This window comes from Taudactylus pleione, unplaced genomic scaffold (assembly GCF_031769625.1).
Source record: "Taudactylus pleione unplaced genomic scaffold, aTauple2 ptg001123l, whole genome shotgun sequence".
Taxonomy (NCBI): domain Eukaryota; kingdom Metazoa; phylum Chordata; class Amphibia; order Anura; family Myobatrachidae; genus Taudactylus; species Taudactylus pleione.
Genome location: NW_028285524.1, coordinates 4,202,469 through 4,220,992, shown reverse-complemented (window position 1 = coordinate 4,220,992; position 18,524 = coordinate 4,202,469). Strand labels below are relative to the sequence as shown.

The 18,524-nt window shown below is 44.0% G+C and overlaps 1 protein-coding gene across 2 annotated transcripts in view; it reads left to right on the top strand.

Annotated features, from left to right (window-relative positions):
• ASTN1 (astrotactin 1) overlaps window positions 1-18,524 on the top strand; it is a 408,165-nt gene that overhangs the window by 215,644 nt on the left and 173,997 nt on the right. For both annotated transcript variants that reach the window (XM_088461906.1, XM_088461905.1), the window contains exon 2: window positions 2,587-2,774. In XM_088461906.1, the coding sequence (XP_088318032.1) occupies window positions 2,587-2,774 (188 nt within the window). The remainder of the gene's footprint in view (window positions 1-2,586; window positions 2,775-18,524) is intronic.

The following is an 18,524-nucleotide window of genomic DNA, read 5'->3' as shown; positions in this document are numbered from 1 at the left end:
TGACTTATACTCATTTGCAGAGCATGTAAGGCAGGGGCGTGGACACTAGACTGCAGTGATGTCCAGCAGCAGCCAATAAGAATCAGCCTGATTCTTGTTGGCTATTGCTGTCACACGTTTTATAATGCCTATAATACCGGCATTGTAAAGCAGGGGGAGGGGCTACGATGACGCAATTCAGCATGAATCGCACCATCGCCCTCCTGAACCGCCTACTTTCATGTGCGGAAGTGGGGGGGGCGGAGCACATTCCGGGAGACTTGCCTACTCTTGTATGGTGCCGGGAGTGGCACCCGATTTTCGGAGGCTCCTGGCAGTCCCAGGAGAGTAGGCAAGTATGGATTAAGGGCCTGATTCAAACCTACTTGCGAGCGCATAGCGCTCGTAAGCGGGTCGAAGGTCGGCCAGTGTGCACACACGGCATGTGCACGTGCGAGCCCAGGAGCGAGTGAGGACTTCACTCGCTTCGGGCCTCGCTACAAAACGGGGCGGCTGACGATGTTGATCGACAGCTCGCCCCGTTTTGTAGGTGGGGATGGGGGGTGGCTGGATAAACAGAGGCGTTCCCGAAGGAACACCTGCCGTTCGTGGGCGGCCCTACTGACATCACTCGTGATGTCAGTAGTGGACTTCCTGCTCTATTAGAGCAGGAAGTTCACTCGGGCTTGCGGGAACCGAGACCCTACCACAAGGGTCTCGTCGCAAGCCTGATGGTCGCGATAATCGCGACCTTCGCCAGGTCGCTCGCAAAAGCTGTGGGCTATGCGAGCGGCCTGGAGGTGGATTTTAAAAATCAGGCCCTAAATACGCACACAAAAACATGATGTACTGTATGCTCAAATAATGAAGAAATCGCCAGTCGGCAGCATATTTGCAAACAGACAATCACAAGTGGTTTGCAATTGATGGAAACAGTCGCTATTGTCAGCACTGGCATCTTCCACAGGCAGATAATTAGACTTTTTCAGGCGTAAATGCATCTTTGTCCTAGTTGCCAACTCTTTGCAATTGCATGAACATGCACGGACTGTACATGGCCTATGATAGAACACCTCAGTCATGCTTGTCTTAGTGTAAATGTCAGAATCTTGCAAATCTACATGGAAGTAACTATGTACGTGTTGTCTCCTTAATGGGCACGTGCAGGGCGATTTCACACAACATATGCTTAGCCAACTGGCGTCATACTCATTCAGCAATGGCCCCACATTGGTCAAATCAAACAATCGAGATCGGTGCCTGTACATTATCTAAATCAAGATACTTTACCAGTGTTGGAAATATCTTCACTAGTTTACTTAGAAAAATGCTCTGTGCCAACCTTAATTGCAAATCCAGATGTAAAAGCACTTGGTGGAAAGAGTACAAATGTCACTTTAAAATCCTACCTGCTATCATTCTAGCATCACCTCTCATAGGGGTCTATGTACTAAGCCTTGGAGAGAGATAAAGTACCAACCAATCAGCTCCTAACCGTCATTTCAAACGCAGCCTGTGACAGGAGCTGATTGGTTGGAACTTTATCTGTCCCCTTTATCTCTCCCCAAGAAAGTACATCTTTCCCATTATCTTCAACTTTTAGGGGTATATTTATTGACCAGTGGGTTGTAAAAGCCGATTATGATCAGCGGCCTTGACTGCTAGATTTAAAATGGCAATAGCATTACAGTAAATGTTAACAAGCCTGATTTACTATTTAATTATATCGCCATTTTAAACCCATTGGTCAAAGCCGCCGATGATCAGCAGTTTGGGCAGCCTGCAGGTTAGTACTGTAAATGTACACCATACATTTTTCTGCTCAAGTTCAGTTTATCTGAGCCTCTGGCATGGGGCATATAAATCCAGAGTAAGTGGACATTGGTGATGCCTATACCACTTCTCAATATTTGATCTACTCTGATGTTTTATTACAGTATGATGTGTGATCATAGAAATGGGGGTATCCATATTGACTGGCAGATACAAAACTGTCCTCTCCAAAGTATAGGACAACTCTTGATTGCCGACACCTGTTTTTTTCCTGGGGAGGAAACAGATTGTGCAGGCACCTGCTTCCCAGGAAACATTGCACCCCTTAAAGCTCATTTAATTAGCTTGTACCCCGAAATCATTTTTTTTGCAGATGAGTGCACCCAATTTAAATTTAGGCATCAAATGCCACCACCCGCCAATCAGATGGAGCACAATGTTTCACACATGCAGAAATTGAACAGACTATGTCAACGGAATCGGTATGAATTACCATCGGTATTTAGATGCCTATCATTAGTTCCATGCTGGGATTTCACTGTCGGGAAGCCAGCGACAGTGAAATCCCAGCATGGGACTAATGATAGGCCCGTAGATGTCCCGTAGATGTCATTTGGACAGGCCTGGTCCACATTTAACCTGCTGGAAGTCTATACTCATCTATTGTCCTCCTTTTTGTCACTGGATCCCTGAGCATAACATATGGGCTGATGAATTGTGTCAGTGATTACCAAGTCTACTGCTAGCGTCAGCTTGGCTGAATAACGAATATGCTTTTATTTTGTGGGGCACATTATAACAGCTTATGACTGAATACTCATTTTATTCTTCCAGAAATCGCAGGAAATACGGATGATATCCCGCTGGTGCGCTGGAGACAGCAGTGGCTCGAGAATGGGACTCTTCTGTTCCACATTCACCACCAGGACGGTTCGTCAAATTTGCCAGGACAGGAACCCACGGAGGAACCTCAAGGTGAGGCAGCTGAAGAGGAACTAAGGATACTGCACATTTCTGTTATGGTGAGTGGATGTCCAAACCTACAATCTCTTATAATATTATATAAGATTAACCAACAAGAATATTTCTTCCAAATCTTGTAGCGGTCTACATATGTGAGCCCAAAGTAGGTTCTTCAACTCATATAAGCCAAAATAACTTTCTTGTTCATAGTTTATTTAAAAAAAATAACATCAATTTCAGATTGGGTGCTATGGTTTACGCCAACTTTTTTGTAGTGCATCACTTTTAATGTATGTCCCCACTAGAGTATGTGGAGGGGTGGGTATGAGATCTCAACGGCCAGGATGCCGATGGTCAGAATACTAACAGTGGCATCCCGATAATCAGAATCCCGACAGACGGGTTGGTCGTGCAGCGCAGCCGACCAGACAATGTCGCAAGCATCCACGGGAGCGCGCATATTGGCCGTACACACTGAGTGATGCCGCCAATATGTTGTTCTGATTCGGCTGGAAATTACATATCGTGCCGACATCACTCCAGTGTGTAACCGCTTTAGCCCCCTATCCCGCAGCCTAACCCTCCCCTCCCCTTAGTGCCTAAACCTAACTCCTAATCCTAAACCTGATACTTACCATTGGGATTCCAACCGTCGGGATTCCAGAGCCGGTATTCTAACTGTCGGCATCCTTACTGTCAAGATGCCGACTACATCCCGTGTGGAGAACTAGGTTGAGAAACCTTGTTCTTAATTTTTTGAGGAAAAGCTGTTTCTAGGTACATGAAAGCTGTACAATAAGACTATGGAGTAGATTTACTAGATGGAGGTGTTGTCCATAGTAACCAATAAGATACTAGTTAACCTTTGTTTAATACATTCTAGGAAATAACAGCTGAATTCTGATTGGTTGCTATAGGTAACATAATATTGCTTTTTTACAGGTTTTAGTAAATCGAATTATATGTATCACCTACTGTAGTATGGGAAACGTGTACATCTTTTTAATTTCATCATCCCATGATTTCCTTTTTCATTTCCATTTTCCAAATGCCAATAACTGTTTTTCATTAAAAAAGAAAGAGAGTGATTTACCGTATATGTATATCTTGGTGTTACGGGTGTTAAGCACAGGACAGACTTCTGAAAGAGATAGTTTTAAGATAGATAAGAATGTACATGTATAGTCACCCATAGCAACCAATCAGACATATGCTTTCATTAGTCCTGGACTTTTCAAAGCGGATTGCTGAATTTTGCCATGTAACCTCTATGAAAACAGGTTATGCTCACTGAACCATGTCCATATAATGTAAGCATCCTACTTTATAATAAGTTATAGGTTTGGTAAAAGGTCTTGATACTTTTGAGTTATTACTCATCAATCAGTTTTGACTAATTAGCAATTTCTAGCATATAATAGATAAAGAATTTCAGCCGTCCTTCTGGACCAATCAGGATTTAAAGTTTTTAACTGATAACACGATGACTAGCTCTGTAGAGCGAGACAGAACTGTGCGCGTAAGTGCTTTTGTAGCTTAGCAGTAACCAAGCTTAAAAGCTTTGAACGAGGAAAGTATTAGCAAAAGGGTCTCTGTGAAAAGAGAGGAAAGTTATAAGTAAATGCTCCTTGCACTGGTTTGTGAACTGCTAAATTCTGCTGCTGACTCACTCTATATACAGTACTGCAGAATGTAGCGTGAGTTTTAAACTCTAAACCCACCATCCCCATATACCATATAGTATATATATATATATATATATATACATATATATATATATATATGCAGCATATGTATACTTGTGTGATTTTTTTACTAACAGCTTACAGCACTTACAGATAATAAAAAATATACAGTATATATATATTTATGCATGCAGCATATGTATACTTATTTGTGTATGTAGTTTAGTAATAGCTTACAACACTTGCAGATAATATATATATATATATATATTTATGCAGCATACGTATACTTAATTGTGTATATGATTTAGTAATAGCTTGCGGCATTTGCAGATAATAATATCTATTATATATATATATATATATATATATATATATATATATTATGCAGCATATGTATACTTATTTGTGTATGTGGTTTAGTAATAGCTTACAGCACTTGCAGATAATAAAATCTATATTTATACAGCATACGTATAATTATTTGTGTGTGTGATCTGGTAATAGCTTGCAGCACATGCAGATAATAAAATACATATATATATTTATGCAGCATACCTATAATTATTTGTGTATGTGATTTACTGATAGCTTGCAGCACTTGCAAATAATAAAATTAGGCCAGTATAGAAACATTGGTCCTATGAGCTGACGTTCTCCTGATTTCTCTTTTCATAATGCAAAATAGAGATGGGCACATCAGTTAATTGAAGTTTGGAATTTCAGAATTCTTTAAAGAGGTGAATGTAATGTGCATCCCTAAGGACTGGTGTAAGAAACGTGTGATGGTCATCAGTACTGTACATATGTTTTCTGCTGCTGAAATAAAACAAAGAGCACGGGTTGAATACCGATAATGGAATGTGTGTTTGTGTGCGTGTGTGTGCCAGGGGGTACAGCGGTGATAGGGGCATAAAGAGCAAGGTATTCCTCAAAAAAGTGACAACTAGCATTTGGTCATGCCAGTTTAGGCGAGTCACACTACAACAGAGAGACTCAAAAAGGGTGGAATACCCCATATGGAAATAGGCCTGCAAACCTCAATATCAGTGGGTCTTTTTCCTGGCAACTGTAGGCTGTGGTTGTGAGGGTAATGGATAAAACTTTGAAAAGCATTTAATCATTTTATGGGTTACATCTTCCAATAGCGATCCCTGGCAGCTTAGAACTAATTGGGCATGCTCTGGCTGGCTCTTTCTGGGGTACTGGGAGTGCAGGGAAGGTATATGAATGACTGAGTAGCCATGCCCACTTTGGAACAAGCATCTGCATAGAGCAGCACATGTAGCCATGTGCCCAAAGAACCCCACCTCCCCGCTACCTGTCTCCCTGGTTATGACAACCACTGCTCCTGCCTACCAGACATTGGTTTTGCTTAAAAAACCAGAGCCTGCTGGCACATGTAAAACTACACATTGACACACACATTGCGAATCATAATCCTTTATAGGAAATAAATCCATCGTTTTCCAGTTTGTGTTATTCCCAAATCCATAGCGAAGCTTCTTTTCTTTCATCCTGTAGTATTACAAAAGTCATCCAATATGGGAAAGAAAGAAGTCCTTATAGGATGCCAAGAAACTGCCACTAGCGGAACTGCAACATAAATTAATGGAAACTGGCATGTACATGAATAGTCAGCCAGTGGCTTGCCTCTAATTGGCTGCTGTTTGAATACCATTCTGTGTTGTTAGAGTATTGACCCCTCCTTTTGTATGAGTGAACTGTATTGACCTGAAAAAGGGCATGATTTGCCTGATTTATTGTATGCCTAGTTAATAAAAAAAATGTATTTCCTAACAGCCTTTCCATATGCATATACTGTATAGGTAAAGCTTCTATTATGGTAGTTGAAAAAATAAAATGTCTTCCTTCACCATTGTTATGACTAGTAAAAGTGAGTTGTGTTCTTTTTATATAGAAATGTACCCACATATATTTCAAGGTACAGTATGTATTTTTAGGTTGTGATGGGGTATTGTTCTCGGTGGAACAAGATAAGATTCTTGGATACAAAGACATTAATCAAGCCACACAAACAAATATCAGTTAAAAAGACATTTATTACAAAGTAAAAGAAAATATATTATAAACACTTAACTTGCTTGTCAGCTCATCTACTTAGGACATAAATGGTTTCATTTCCAGGAGCCCCCTCCAACACCTTGGAGCTGGAATCTCGCACATCGAGAGAAAGTCAAAGGCTACTGAATCTCTTTTGTCCTGAACTTTTATACCATCCTGTCATCAGGCTTAGACACTACTTACAAATATGGGTATAAATCGGTTTCCAACTACTCTATTGGTTAAATACTGATAAGACAGCTACTCATGCATATTTATACCTAAAGACAATGCCTTGCGGATTTATGGCTTGTCTAGTTTCCACATTCCTGTACCATCTAATACAATGCCTGACCACCACATAATAAGTGACCATTATCTAATGACTGATACATTCACAACATGGCTTTCAGCAGCCATTTTCTGCACTCCCATTAGCTATATCTGTTGAAAGTGGATAGCGCTACTGCACACATGCTTCTTCCTCCAGGGAGTTTTCATTGCCAAGATGGCCACCAGACTTTGCTACTGCACAGCACCATCTTGTCACTGTGGTGTCACAGTGGGAGACAGTAGTCTCCCACATAGCCAGAGAGACCCTGGTATTACCACCACCCACCATTTCCAGCATCCCTGTACCGCTACCCGGTCACCAGCTAGTGAGTTGCATATCACTCTGCTCTGCTCAAGCTTTGCTCCATCAAACCAGTGTATAACAGTGAGAACAACTGTATCTCATATAACATAATTCAGGAATTCCTCGCTGGCCACATTAGACTGCTAGTGATGGTGAGAAAACCACTACTTAGAAAATAATTTTCACTGTGGCTTAATGAGGAGTCCTGGACTGATAAACAGCTACAGTAACCTAAAATATCCCAAATCACCACAAGTGTTTGGCAATATGGAATGTTATTTTTCAGGGCTTTAATGGTGTATTAAGAAACACACCCTAATTTGAGAAGGTTTCAGAGCGCGTTTCATTTTATTTTGATATGATTAAGCTAGAGCACAATTATGTTCACATGGTGCCCCCTACTGAGCACCCCCATACTACCGTGCAATTTAATGCATAGTGCAGCGGTTTTATAGCAGGGGAATATATTAATATGCTCTATGCTCATGTATAATTCTTTTTCAATTTTTAATTTCAAGTTAGGAGGGCTTAATTTAAGTTTGAGATTCATTTTGTAGGGATAAAACACCATCAAGCAGAATAAATAAGTAAATGAGAGTGGCAGGGTTAAGAGACACCTTCTACTGCATGATATTGTCAAGAAATCTTTAAACAAATAAAAAAAATTCTCTTCGCCAGTCAGTCATTACCGGCTTCTCTTTGAACCTCTTCTGCCAGCCTCTCTCTGTGCTTTGTTGTATTTATAGATACCAAACATTTCAGCTGACTGGAGATGAAAGATTTAGCCAATATCTACTTTTCTCTAGACTTATTTCAGAATAAGTTATGAGAGTCACACTTCACGTGTACAGAGCACATTTAGGTGTACCCCTCCGAATTTTCCCTAATGAGACGCTGAGTTAGCCACAGTTTAAAGTCGGAACCGTGAGGGGGAGACAATTATAATCTGCACCTCTTTTATCCTATCTGAAATGTACATCCAAAAAAACCTGCCTTGGTGGGGCCCCTCTTTATCTTTGAAGAGAGGGTATTCAAACAGTAGCAATTATCTAGATTTGGCACGTTAATTGGCTGCCTGGCAGCCACCATCCTGACATATGTCTGCAGCAGGATACACCATAGCTAATGAATTGAAAACAATATGTTTTATTATAGCAGACATCTGACTATGGAGCATACTTGACACCTAAATTGAGCATCCTACTGCAAAAATAGCTCAATATTACTATCCAGTTCAAATGAATGGTACAACTGCCAATTAGAGGAAATTTAATGAGGAGTTGAACAACTGGGGAATAGGTTGTACTTAGACATGAGTTTGTTCAAGGTACTGTGCAGAAGGGCACACTGTACAAAGGGGACACACAGTACAAAGGGGCACACACTACACTACTGTACACTGTCTGCAACAATCTGCCCACAAATGCTCTATTTTTAAATGTAATCCAGTGTCTAAGGAAGAAATGTATCAAACCTTCAAAAGGGAACAAGTAGAGAAGTTATCCATAGTAACCAATCAGATCGTACCAATCATTTAGTAGAATGTACTACTAGATAATTCATAGCTAGACGCTGATTGGTTGCTATAGCAACTTCTAAACTTTTCTTATTTAGAAAGTCTTATATATCTCCCCCTGAACACCTTGATATTTATCTCCTAAATTCTGGACATTTTTCAGTATACAAGCCTGCGGGGATACTTGTAATTTATGGGATCTTCAGAATACTCAGGAGCACAGACAGTTTTATAAAATTATTATGCTGACTGTCATCATTAGTATTAACACTTACAGTTACCCCATGCCGGGTGCGAAAGTTCCGTCACAGACGTCCCTTCTCACATAAGCAGAGAAGTCTGGCTACATGCTCATGGCGCTCCCACGGGATGGATCTTTGCCAAGTCTCTGAACGGTTGCCATCCAGAAGTGCCCATTTCACAGAAGGTGAGTTCCAACCACACGCAGAGACAAACAGCCGCTCTCGTAACCTCCATCAATAAGCATAAGTACAGTATGGAGCAAGCGCACGCACAGTCTGCAGATATTTGCTACTGTAGATACGTCTGCAGGTTGGACATCAGTGAGACTCAGGATCAGGGGCGCCGAGAGGGAGGGGGGGGGGGCAGGTAGAATTTACCCGGGCTTCCAGAGGGGTTTGGCGTCGCCCCCCCCTCCCTTCCTCCCTCGTAGTAGCCGATGCAGTGGGAGATTGCTCGCGGCTGCTAAGCAGCAGCCACTGCAATCTCCTATGCCTGAGGGGGGGTGCGTTCACACTGATCGCGCCCCCCCGGCTTTGCGCCGGGCTGAGAGGCTCACAGCGCCCCCTCCCTGGCATTGCAAAAGTATGTTTTTTGGAGACTTTTTGCTCAAGGGGGCGTGGCCTCGCCTCCCGCGATTAGGATACAGTGGAGCAGTGTTTTTTTGTATACTGATGCATTTGAGTCGCACTGCACATGTGCCCCAATATTGTTTTTACAGAGTCACAGTACAGCTTTTCATGCACGGTAGTGAAAATGTGAGGGGCATTCCTGGACGGTGACTGGGAGGTAACTGGGGGATGGTTATAAAGACTCACGGAGATGTTGCATCTCACGGCAGTGTCGGAAGCGTATCAATGAAAGCGTTTGCCTCTTTTGCTGCTGTCGTGCCTGCGTCTTTATGATGATGTCACTACAAAGCCCTTCTCTGGTGTACATCCTTGCAAAACCCACTGTCAGTGTCCGTAGATGCTGAAATACAGCTTGGTGCATCTTTAAGTGCACCATTGGTGCACCATCAAACCTTACACCATCCCTATGGCAGGTGTAGATTCTCCACTCAGACGCATGCCCAGACTCAAAACATTGGCCAACTGCCAGCAGCATAGACACTGTGTCCAACTCAGAATTAGGCCCAATGATTTCCAAGCTATGATTATATACCATCAATAGGTATTTTCCAATGGCGAGGAGATGGGAACATTTCCATTCAACCTTGCAATGGCCATCCCTACTCTGTGCTAATAAAGGCAACATGTTGAAATGTTAAAGTAATGGAATCAGTGCAAACCTAAGCCTTGGAGAGAGACAAAGTGGATGGAGATAAAGTACCAACCAATCAGCTCCTAACAGACATTATTCAAACACAGCCTGTAAAGTGACAGGAGCTGATTGGTTGGTACTTTATCTCCATCCAATGTATCTCTCTCCAAGGCTTAGTACATAGACTTCTGTGTCATTTAGGGGAGTGTCCAGCACTTCTTACACACTGGACCACCAATCTGCTGTTCTCATCCAAAGAAAAACATCTATTGATCTACCAACCTTCTGGGCCAATCGGGACAGAACAGCTTAAACTAGGAAAGTTGGGAAGTATGATGAAAGAATTCCCATATATTGTAACTTAAGTAAATTGCAGCCAGTATGTGTTTCTTGATTGGCTATTCTATCTGGCGTACATCTGGTGCTATGTATGCAGTTCTATTGGTTCCATTGACAAAGGGCTACGAGGAAGTTTTTTCCTAAAAAATACTAAGGGTCCACATACATCTAGCCTCCTGGCGTGTTAAACAGCCCTCCTAGTCGCACAATGCCTTGGTGTGACTTGGCAGCGCTGAGCATCTTTTCGTGCGTCTTTTTACCTTCAAATGCGTCTTATTTGCACAGCGATGCGAATTGATAGCACAAGCAGCTTCTGCTGATTAAAATGATATGCAGCATGCCTACTGTATGTTCTCTGTGCATCTGCGGGTGTATCTGCATGCAAAATGCCATGTTACAGTGCCAGCGGCTGTAACACTGTAACGTAGCATTTCGCATGTAGATACACCGGCAGTCACACACAGAACATAGGCATGCTGTGTATCATTTTAATCAGCAGCAGCTGCTTGTGCTATCTATTCGCATCGCTGTGCGAATAAGACGCATTTGAAGGTAAAAAGTCGCACGAAAAGATGCTCGGCGCTACCGAGGCACACTGAGCTCCTGCGGTATGTGTGGTGCGACGGAGGATAGATGTATGTGGGCACATCTGTATGCCATGTTGCGTTTTTTTGCCACAACCTCTGTTTTGGAGCTGATCATGTCATTGCTAGAAACCGTAGCGTGAAATTTCAATTTTTTGTTCCACCTTGCACTCCAACAGGTCCCCAAACCTTCCAGATGCATTTTTCAGCATAGATGCTTTTTCAGTGGCTAAAACCTGTTTAGCCTGTCCAGCAGAAGGAAATTTGGAAAGATTATGAAAATGTAGAGTTGTTATGGGTAGATGTACATGGGGAAAATAGCTATCAGGATTTTGTTATAAACTACCTAAGATAAATGATTGTGCTAAAATTAATCAGTTATAAAAAATGTAAAGACCAGCAAAGAAAAATATAGTTCTTTTAATGGATGATTTAACCGATGCACATATAAATTGGGACAAGGCAGTTAGTCGTTCTGGCAAAGGAAGATGATTATTTTGGCATTTCTAAAAAGAACTACCTTTCACAAGGAGGAAGAACCAACGAGAGGCGGATCACTGTTGGGCTTGACATTTCGGGACTGGTGATCACAACATGGTAACATTTTACTTGAGTACATCTGAGAATAACTGTTTTTCTGAAGGGAGCTATAAAACCTATTGATTTTAGAAGGGCAAAGTTCAGTCACTTCAGACAAGTATTGAAGTTTGTAGGCTGAGAAAGTGCAGTTGTGTAAATAAAAGCACAGATACAGATTTGGGTCAGTTTAACAAAATAAAAAGAAAGAATCTTGTAAGTACGTAATGTAAAGCATCACATGTTCAGGGGAAAAGGGTAGTCAATCATTGTGGTTGACTAGAATAAGAAATTATTGTCGGTAAAGAGGTGGTGTACGGTTGGGAGACCCCCAAATACAGTCAGATGAGAGGTTTGGGTATATTCATGGGCCAAAGATATTTTTATTCATATTATCCCTCTTTACGCAGAAATATCCTGCCAGTTTCCCAGCACAGTCTCAATGTTTTCCTATGGACATCTTTAACGTGTATAAAGAGTAGACAGTCCTTAGGTGCACACTCCCTGACTACCAATTTACTAGAAATGACTGACATCAACAAAAGTCATTGAAGAGTCTGAAGATATTGAGCAAGTGGAGCTTATGGACTTTGATCCATCACAGCAGAGGTGTTCACATTACAATGGTGAAGCATACCATGATGATGATGATGACCATGCACACCCAAGAGGTGTCATTCAGTGCCAGACCTCTTAGGCCAGTCCAGTGAAGGTTTACTTTTTGTTATTGCACCAACAACTTGATGCTGGAAGAAGGAGAGGAATGAGGTATGAAATGGCTCCCTTTGCCTTGAGTAGACTACATCCACCTGCAGATGGTGACAGCTACACTTAGGTCATATCTCCCAACATATCCTGAGTCTAAACTGGGACAGGGGCATGGTCACGCCAAACACAGTTGATGTTTTTCCTTCTTTTTGCTGCTGCACGCAGTGAGGGGAGGCACTTGTGCTGTGTGGAGCACTGGAATATCTCCACACCTCCTGCCTATTGGGAAAACATGGGGATGCAGACCAGTCCCTTAAAAGTGGGACTGTTCCACCAAATTTTGAATGTTTGGGAGGTATGTACAGTATTTTTAGGGTATTCCTACCAATAAATGGTACAAACTGATCTGCAGGAAAATATCTCTAATGCTGAGAATTGAGCAATCAAATGGGTACATTTAAGTGCACTTTTGTGATGGTAAGGTGGAAGTAAGGAAGGGGTGTTATAAATAATATATAAAGAATTCAGCTTTGCATCTATTCTTCCATCTAACCTACTCTCCCAGAACATCCAGGAGTTTGTCGTATTTGCAGGATGTTCCTCGGATGTATGAAAGAGTAGGCTGCCCTCAGGCACCTCTTATATACTCGCTTTGGGGATGCCGTCAGTGTCCCGACCACGGGGATTCTGGTGCTCAGAATACTGCTGTCAGAATCCCGGCACTTGTCAGAATCCCGGAGCTGGCATCCCGACCGCCATAATCCCGAAGATAAGTAGCGGGGTTAGGGGGAGGGTTACCGTTAGGGTTAGGCACTAGGGGGAGGGTTAGGGTTAGGCACTAAGGGGGGAGGGTTAGGTTTACGGTGTGGGGAGGTTAGATTTAGGCACTAGGTGGGGAGGTTAGGTTCAGGCATCGGGAAGGGAGTGTTAGGGTAGGGAGAGGGTTAAAATACTGACCAACAAGTGTTGGTATTCTAACCTTGTTGGGATACCGGCGTCGGGATTCTAACCACCGGGACCCCGAGCACCGGCATCCCGTACCCATCCCCTCGCTTCCTAGTGAAGTGGGCAAAGAGGGGAGCATACTGCCAGGAATTGGGTTCCACTGAGGAGGAGGCGGGGCCAATATGACTCCATTCTACAAGAATCATGTCATTTTGGTCTCACCCCCTTTTCATAGTGGACCCGTGATTTGAGGCACTTTCCTGCAAGGGGGCAGAGCCTAATGACGCAAAGTGTTCGTCCTTGCCTCCACAACCAGTTAGCTTCATCGCTCCTCCGTGATTCTCCCAAAAGAGAGAACTCATACAGTAAATAGGCAAGTATGACCTAATGCTATATATCTGCAGCTGCATAATCTATTTTTACTCCCCCATGGTAAGGCCTTAATATAAACATTCAGATATTGGAATAGACAGTATTATTACATTTGCATTAATGAACACAGCACAAAAATACATTTTTAAAATAATTCAGGTTAAAGAACCTTTACATTTATTATATTAAGGAATTTTAGGAATTAGGAACCTGGCTACATTTTATGCTTCCCCTCCAGGCGAGGTCCCTGGGAGGAGATGCAAGTGGTCCTTGTAGTGGATGGGGCGCTTTGTGTCAATAGACCCCTCCCCTGTGGCACAATGCCCACGACCATGAAGAGGGTGCCAAGATGATGCGATTCTCTTCTTACTAGGAAGTGTGCGGGATGCAAGAGGGTGAGCTACTGTCCCGGGGGTCCATAGGGACTCCCCTAAAGTTGGGATAAATAGGAAATAAGATAAAGTAACCATAATGAGAATGGTAGAAAGCTAGCAGAGCTTCAACAAGCAGTACATGTTATACACAGCATGTCAGATATAGTAGTGCCAGAGGCTAATCCAGTGGGGTACCCTAGGAGGGGCAGGTTTCTCTGATAGACAGTGAGCATCCGCAGAGGGAGCAAGTCATTCAGTTGGGTCACCCCCACAGGCCTGGGGACTGATTTTTACACCAATAGTGATACAGTGGTACTATAATGTTATACGTGATCTGCAGGTCTGGTTTTGTACTATTAGCGAGATTGGAGAGGGGAGGGGGGGGTAGCTGTGCTGAACCTTCCAACCCCCAAAAGAAAAATCTCATCTGAACATTTAAGTTGTTTTGTGTTATATTATTAAGCAGTGTGTCTGTTACTTTTTAAGAACAGGGCTATGCATCATAGTCGATACTCTTAATGAGCATTTACATAAAAATAAACTCAATGTGCCAGCTTTCACTGCAGTGCTATGCCCTCTCTGTGCTGCCCATTCTCTGCCAGCCTTCCTCCTTTTGTACTCATCTGAAGTCGCCGCAGCATTCTCTGAATGGGTGAAGATTCTAATGACATTAATAATCTTCAATAATCTTCTAACCGTGAAGTGTATGATGGATGCATGCCCTGTAGACACACTTGCATATAATAAATTGGGACACGGAGTATTGTCATTTACAGAATAGGTCAGAGCCTGGGGGCTTCTAAGTGACTTCTCCTATTCCTCCTGAAACTGGAAGATCCCCTCGTCACTCTCTCTCAGGCGATCTCAGTGGATATTTATTTCCTGGATAATTAATTTTGATAACAAGCTGTCTGAATTCCCCTCTCCACATTCTATTTCCCCTTCCATCCATCACACTCCCAGCTCACATCTTAATATATTATGTGAATAATTAGAACAAAAGCAATGAGCTGTCAGCACGTCTCCAGGTCCTTATATTAGTGAATGCAGTTCACTTTGTCTCTCTCAACTCTACTGTCTTTGGGATTAAGCCTTTGTTTGCTTAGAATAATATTGTGTCACTTTGTCCCATTACCTTCTTGTGAATATTAATGTATCTTAATGGGGAAAAATTAAATATTACTCTGCGAGTTCTAGCAAACGATAGTATTTTGTAAAAAGTAATTACTATATATTTTTTTCTCCCAGGTATTAATTTCATATACTATCATAGACAGTTGTAGTGCAAAAAAAGTTATTATTGACAAATATAGATGTTTAAAGACCTTGGCCCTCATTCAGAGCCGTACGCTCTGAGCAGAGCGCACGCTCTGAATGAGGGCCGGGCTCCATTTTCATGGAGCGTCCTCCTGGACGCTCGTATAGCTGTGGGTCACCACCCACAGGCTATACGAGCGTGCATTTTGATGGCCGCGATGGTCGTGACCATCGCGACCATCGAAATTGCGAGCCGGAGCCTGCGGTTGAGGTTTTCAACCGCAAGCTCCGGAGTGATTTTGGCTCTATCAGAGCCAAAATCACTCCCACTGACATCACTAGTGATGTCAGTGGGCCGGCTTCTGACGGGAGGCGTTCCCGTGGGAACGCCCCCGTCAGGGAGGCACGCCCCCGGCACGCCCACCAAAGGGGGCGTGCTGTCAATCAACATTGACAGCACGCCCCCTTTGATCGGACACAACGAGCGAGGGAAAGTCCTTCGCTCGTCGTGTCTGGCGCATGCGCACGACGGAGCTCCCTCCGTCGTGCGCATGCTCAGTGCAGACCATCGACCCACTTGCGAGCGGACAGCCGCTCGCGAGTGTGTCTGAATCAGGGCCCTTGATTGTAAATCCCACATTGCCCTAATGTGGTTTTTCAATGGCCAGAAATGTTGGTATATTATAAAATGGTACTATAAAACTCATGCTGCTAATTAACATTATATATATATTTATACGGGATGTAGTCAGGAAGCCGGTGGTCGAAATGCCGATCGCCGGCTTCCCGACAGTGAAATCCTGGCATGGGACTAATGATAGGCATCTAAATACCGATGCCTATCATTAGCCCCACACCAAAATCCCGACGCCCAGCATACCGGATGTAGGTAAGCCGGGCGTCGGGAGGTAATAGCCGCGGGGGGGAGAGGGTTAGGTTTAGGAAGTCCCGGGAGGTCTTACGGTTAGGTACCACCGTGAGGGTTAGGGTCAGGCTAGGGGAAGGGGGGGTTATCGTCAGGCACCCCTGGGGGGAGGTTAGGTTTAGGCACCCCCTGGGAGGGTTAGGTTTAGGGTGCCGGGAGGGGCGGGTTAGGTTTAGGCACTCCTGGGAGGAGGTTAGGGTTAGGCACTAGGGGGGAGGTTAGGGTTAGACATCCCTAAGGGAGGGTTAGGGGGGAGAGGAGAGGGTTAGGGGTCTTACTTACCTCTGTCGGAATCTTCAGGTGCTGACCATCCAGCATCAGTATTTCATCCACCAGGATTAGGTCCGGTGGTAAGTCATACCGATTCCATTTATACTGTTCAAAAGTTTTAGGCCAGTGTGGAAATAATGCTGCAAAGTAAAAATGCTTTCAAAAATAGAAGTGTTCAAAATTTATTTTTATCAATTAACAAAGCCAAATCCCCTCTGAAAAATCAATGAAACATACTATGTGCAAGCGGTAGCGTGTCCTGCAAAAGGAAACATTTGTCCTCCTGGTGAGTATGGACAGGTCAGGGAGGTAGTGCAGAGAGGTAGTGTTGGGTATGGAGGAGTCAGAGAGGTAGTATGGGGCAGAGAGGTAGTGTTGTTATGGACAGGTAAAGGAGGTAGTGCAGAGAGGTAGTGTTGGGTATGGAGGAGTCAGAGAAGTAGTATGGGGGCAGAGAGGTAGCGCAGAGAGGTAGTGTTGTTATGGACAGGTAAAGGAGGTAGTGCAGAGAGATAGTGTTGTTATGGACAGGTCAGGGAGGTAGTGCAGAGAAGTAGTGTTGGGTATGGAGGAGTCAGAGAGGTAGTATGGGGGCAGAGAGGTAGCGTAGAGAGGTAGTGTTGTTATGTACTTGTAAAGGAGGTAGTGCAGAGAGATAGTGTTGTTATGGACAGGTCAGGGAGGTTGTGCAGAGAAGTAGTGTTGGGTATGGAGGAGTCAGAGAGGTAGTATGGGGGCAGAGAGGTAGCGCAGAGAGATAGTGTTTTTATGGACAGGTAAAGGAGGTAGTGCAGAGAGGTAGTGTTGGGTATGGTATGGAGGAGTCAGAGAGGTAGTATGGGGGCAGAGAGGTAGCGCAGAGAGATAGTGTTTTTATGAACAGGTAAAGGAGGTAGCGCAGAGAGATAGTGTTTTTATGAACAGGTAAAGGAGGTAGTGCAGAGAGATAGTGTTGTTATGGACAGGTCAGGGAGGTAGTGCAGAGAAGTTTTGTTGGGTATGGAGGAGTCAGAGAGGTAGTATGGGGGCAGAGAGGTAGCGCAGAGAGGTAGTGTTGAATATGGAGAGGGCAGAGAGGTAGTATTGAGAGGTAGCGCTGAGAGATAGTGTTGTTATGGCATACTTGCCTACTTTTGAAAAATAGTTTCAGGGAGATTGCAGATGGCAGTAGAAGGGGGCGTGGTCCACTCCGTCCAAAACGCATGTCTAGCTCAACCTATGGGCATATATATTCCTAAAAGCTGAGACCGACATGACTATAGAAAACTACATACATGACTGAGGACATGACTGTAGCACATTACAGGCATTGCTTTGCTATAGCACATCACAGACTTGACTATATGACAATGACAGTCACAGTACATTTTTCTTTAATTTTCCACTATGGTATGAAACACACCCACTTCCCACTGAACACGCCCTCACCATTCCAGCTAGCAGTTGTCTCCCGACTACCCACCCATATACTGACAGCCAAGGCAGGGCCAGCTGTCACATAACGCACCCTGCTTTCATGGATCCCGCGGACTGCAGAGCAGGCATCACCCACCTGCTGGAAGTGCGGCCATCCCAACCAAGCAGCATCACCCACCTGCTGGAAGTGCGTCCATCCCAACCAAGCAGAGTGTCATCCGCCATGGGTGGAGGAAGAGAGGGGTTTGACTGGTGCTGCAGACCTTGCTGGGAGTCCCCGGCTGCCTGCCCCCATTCTACGGCTGCCTCTGCTGTGTGACTGGGGGAGGAGGCGCCTGGGCAGAACTGCTGGGGAGGAGCTGTCTGGGCTGAACTGCTGCCTGTGGGGTGAGATCGACAGACGCAGCCTTGAGGGTTGATGGGAGATGTAGTCTCGTGGCCGCCTCCTGTCATCCAGACACTGTCCCCTTCACCTTGCGAATGCGCGGTCCGGATTTCCGGCAGGGCAATTGGGAATCCGGGCATTTTATGAAATTTTCCAGGGTAGCGGGAGACTCTACATTAAACCGGGAGTCTCCCGAAGGAATCTGGAGGGTAGGCATTTATGTGTTATGGACAGGTCATGGAGGTTGTGATGG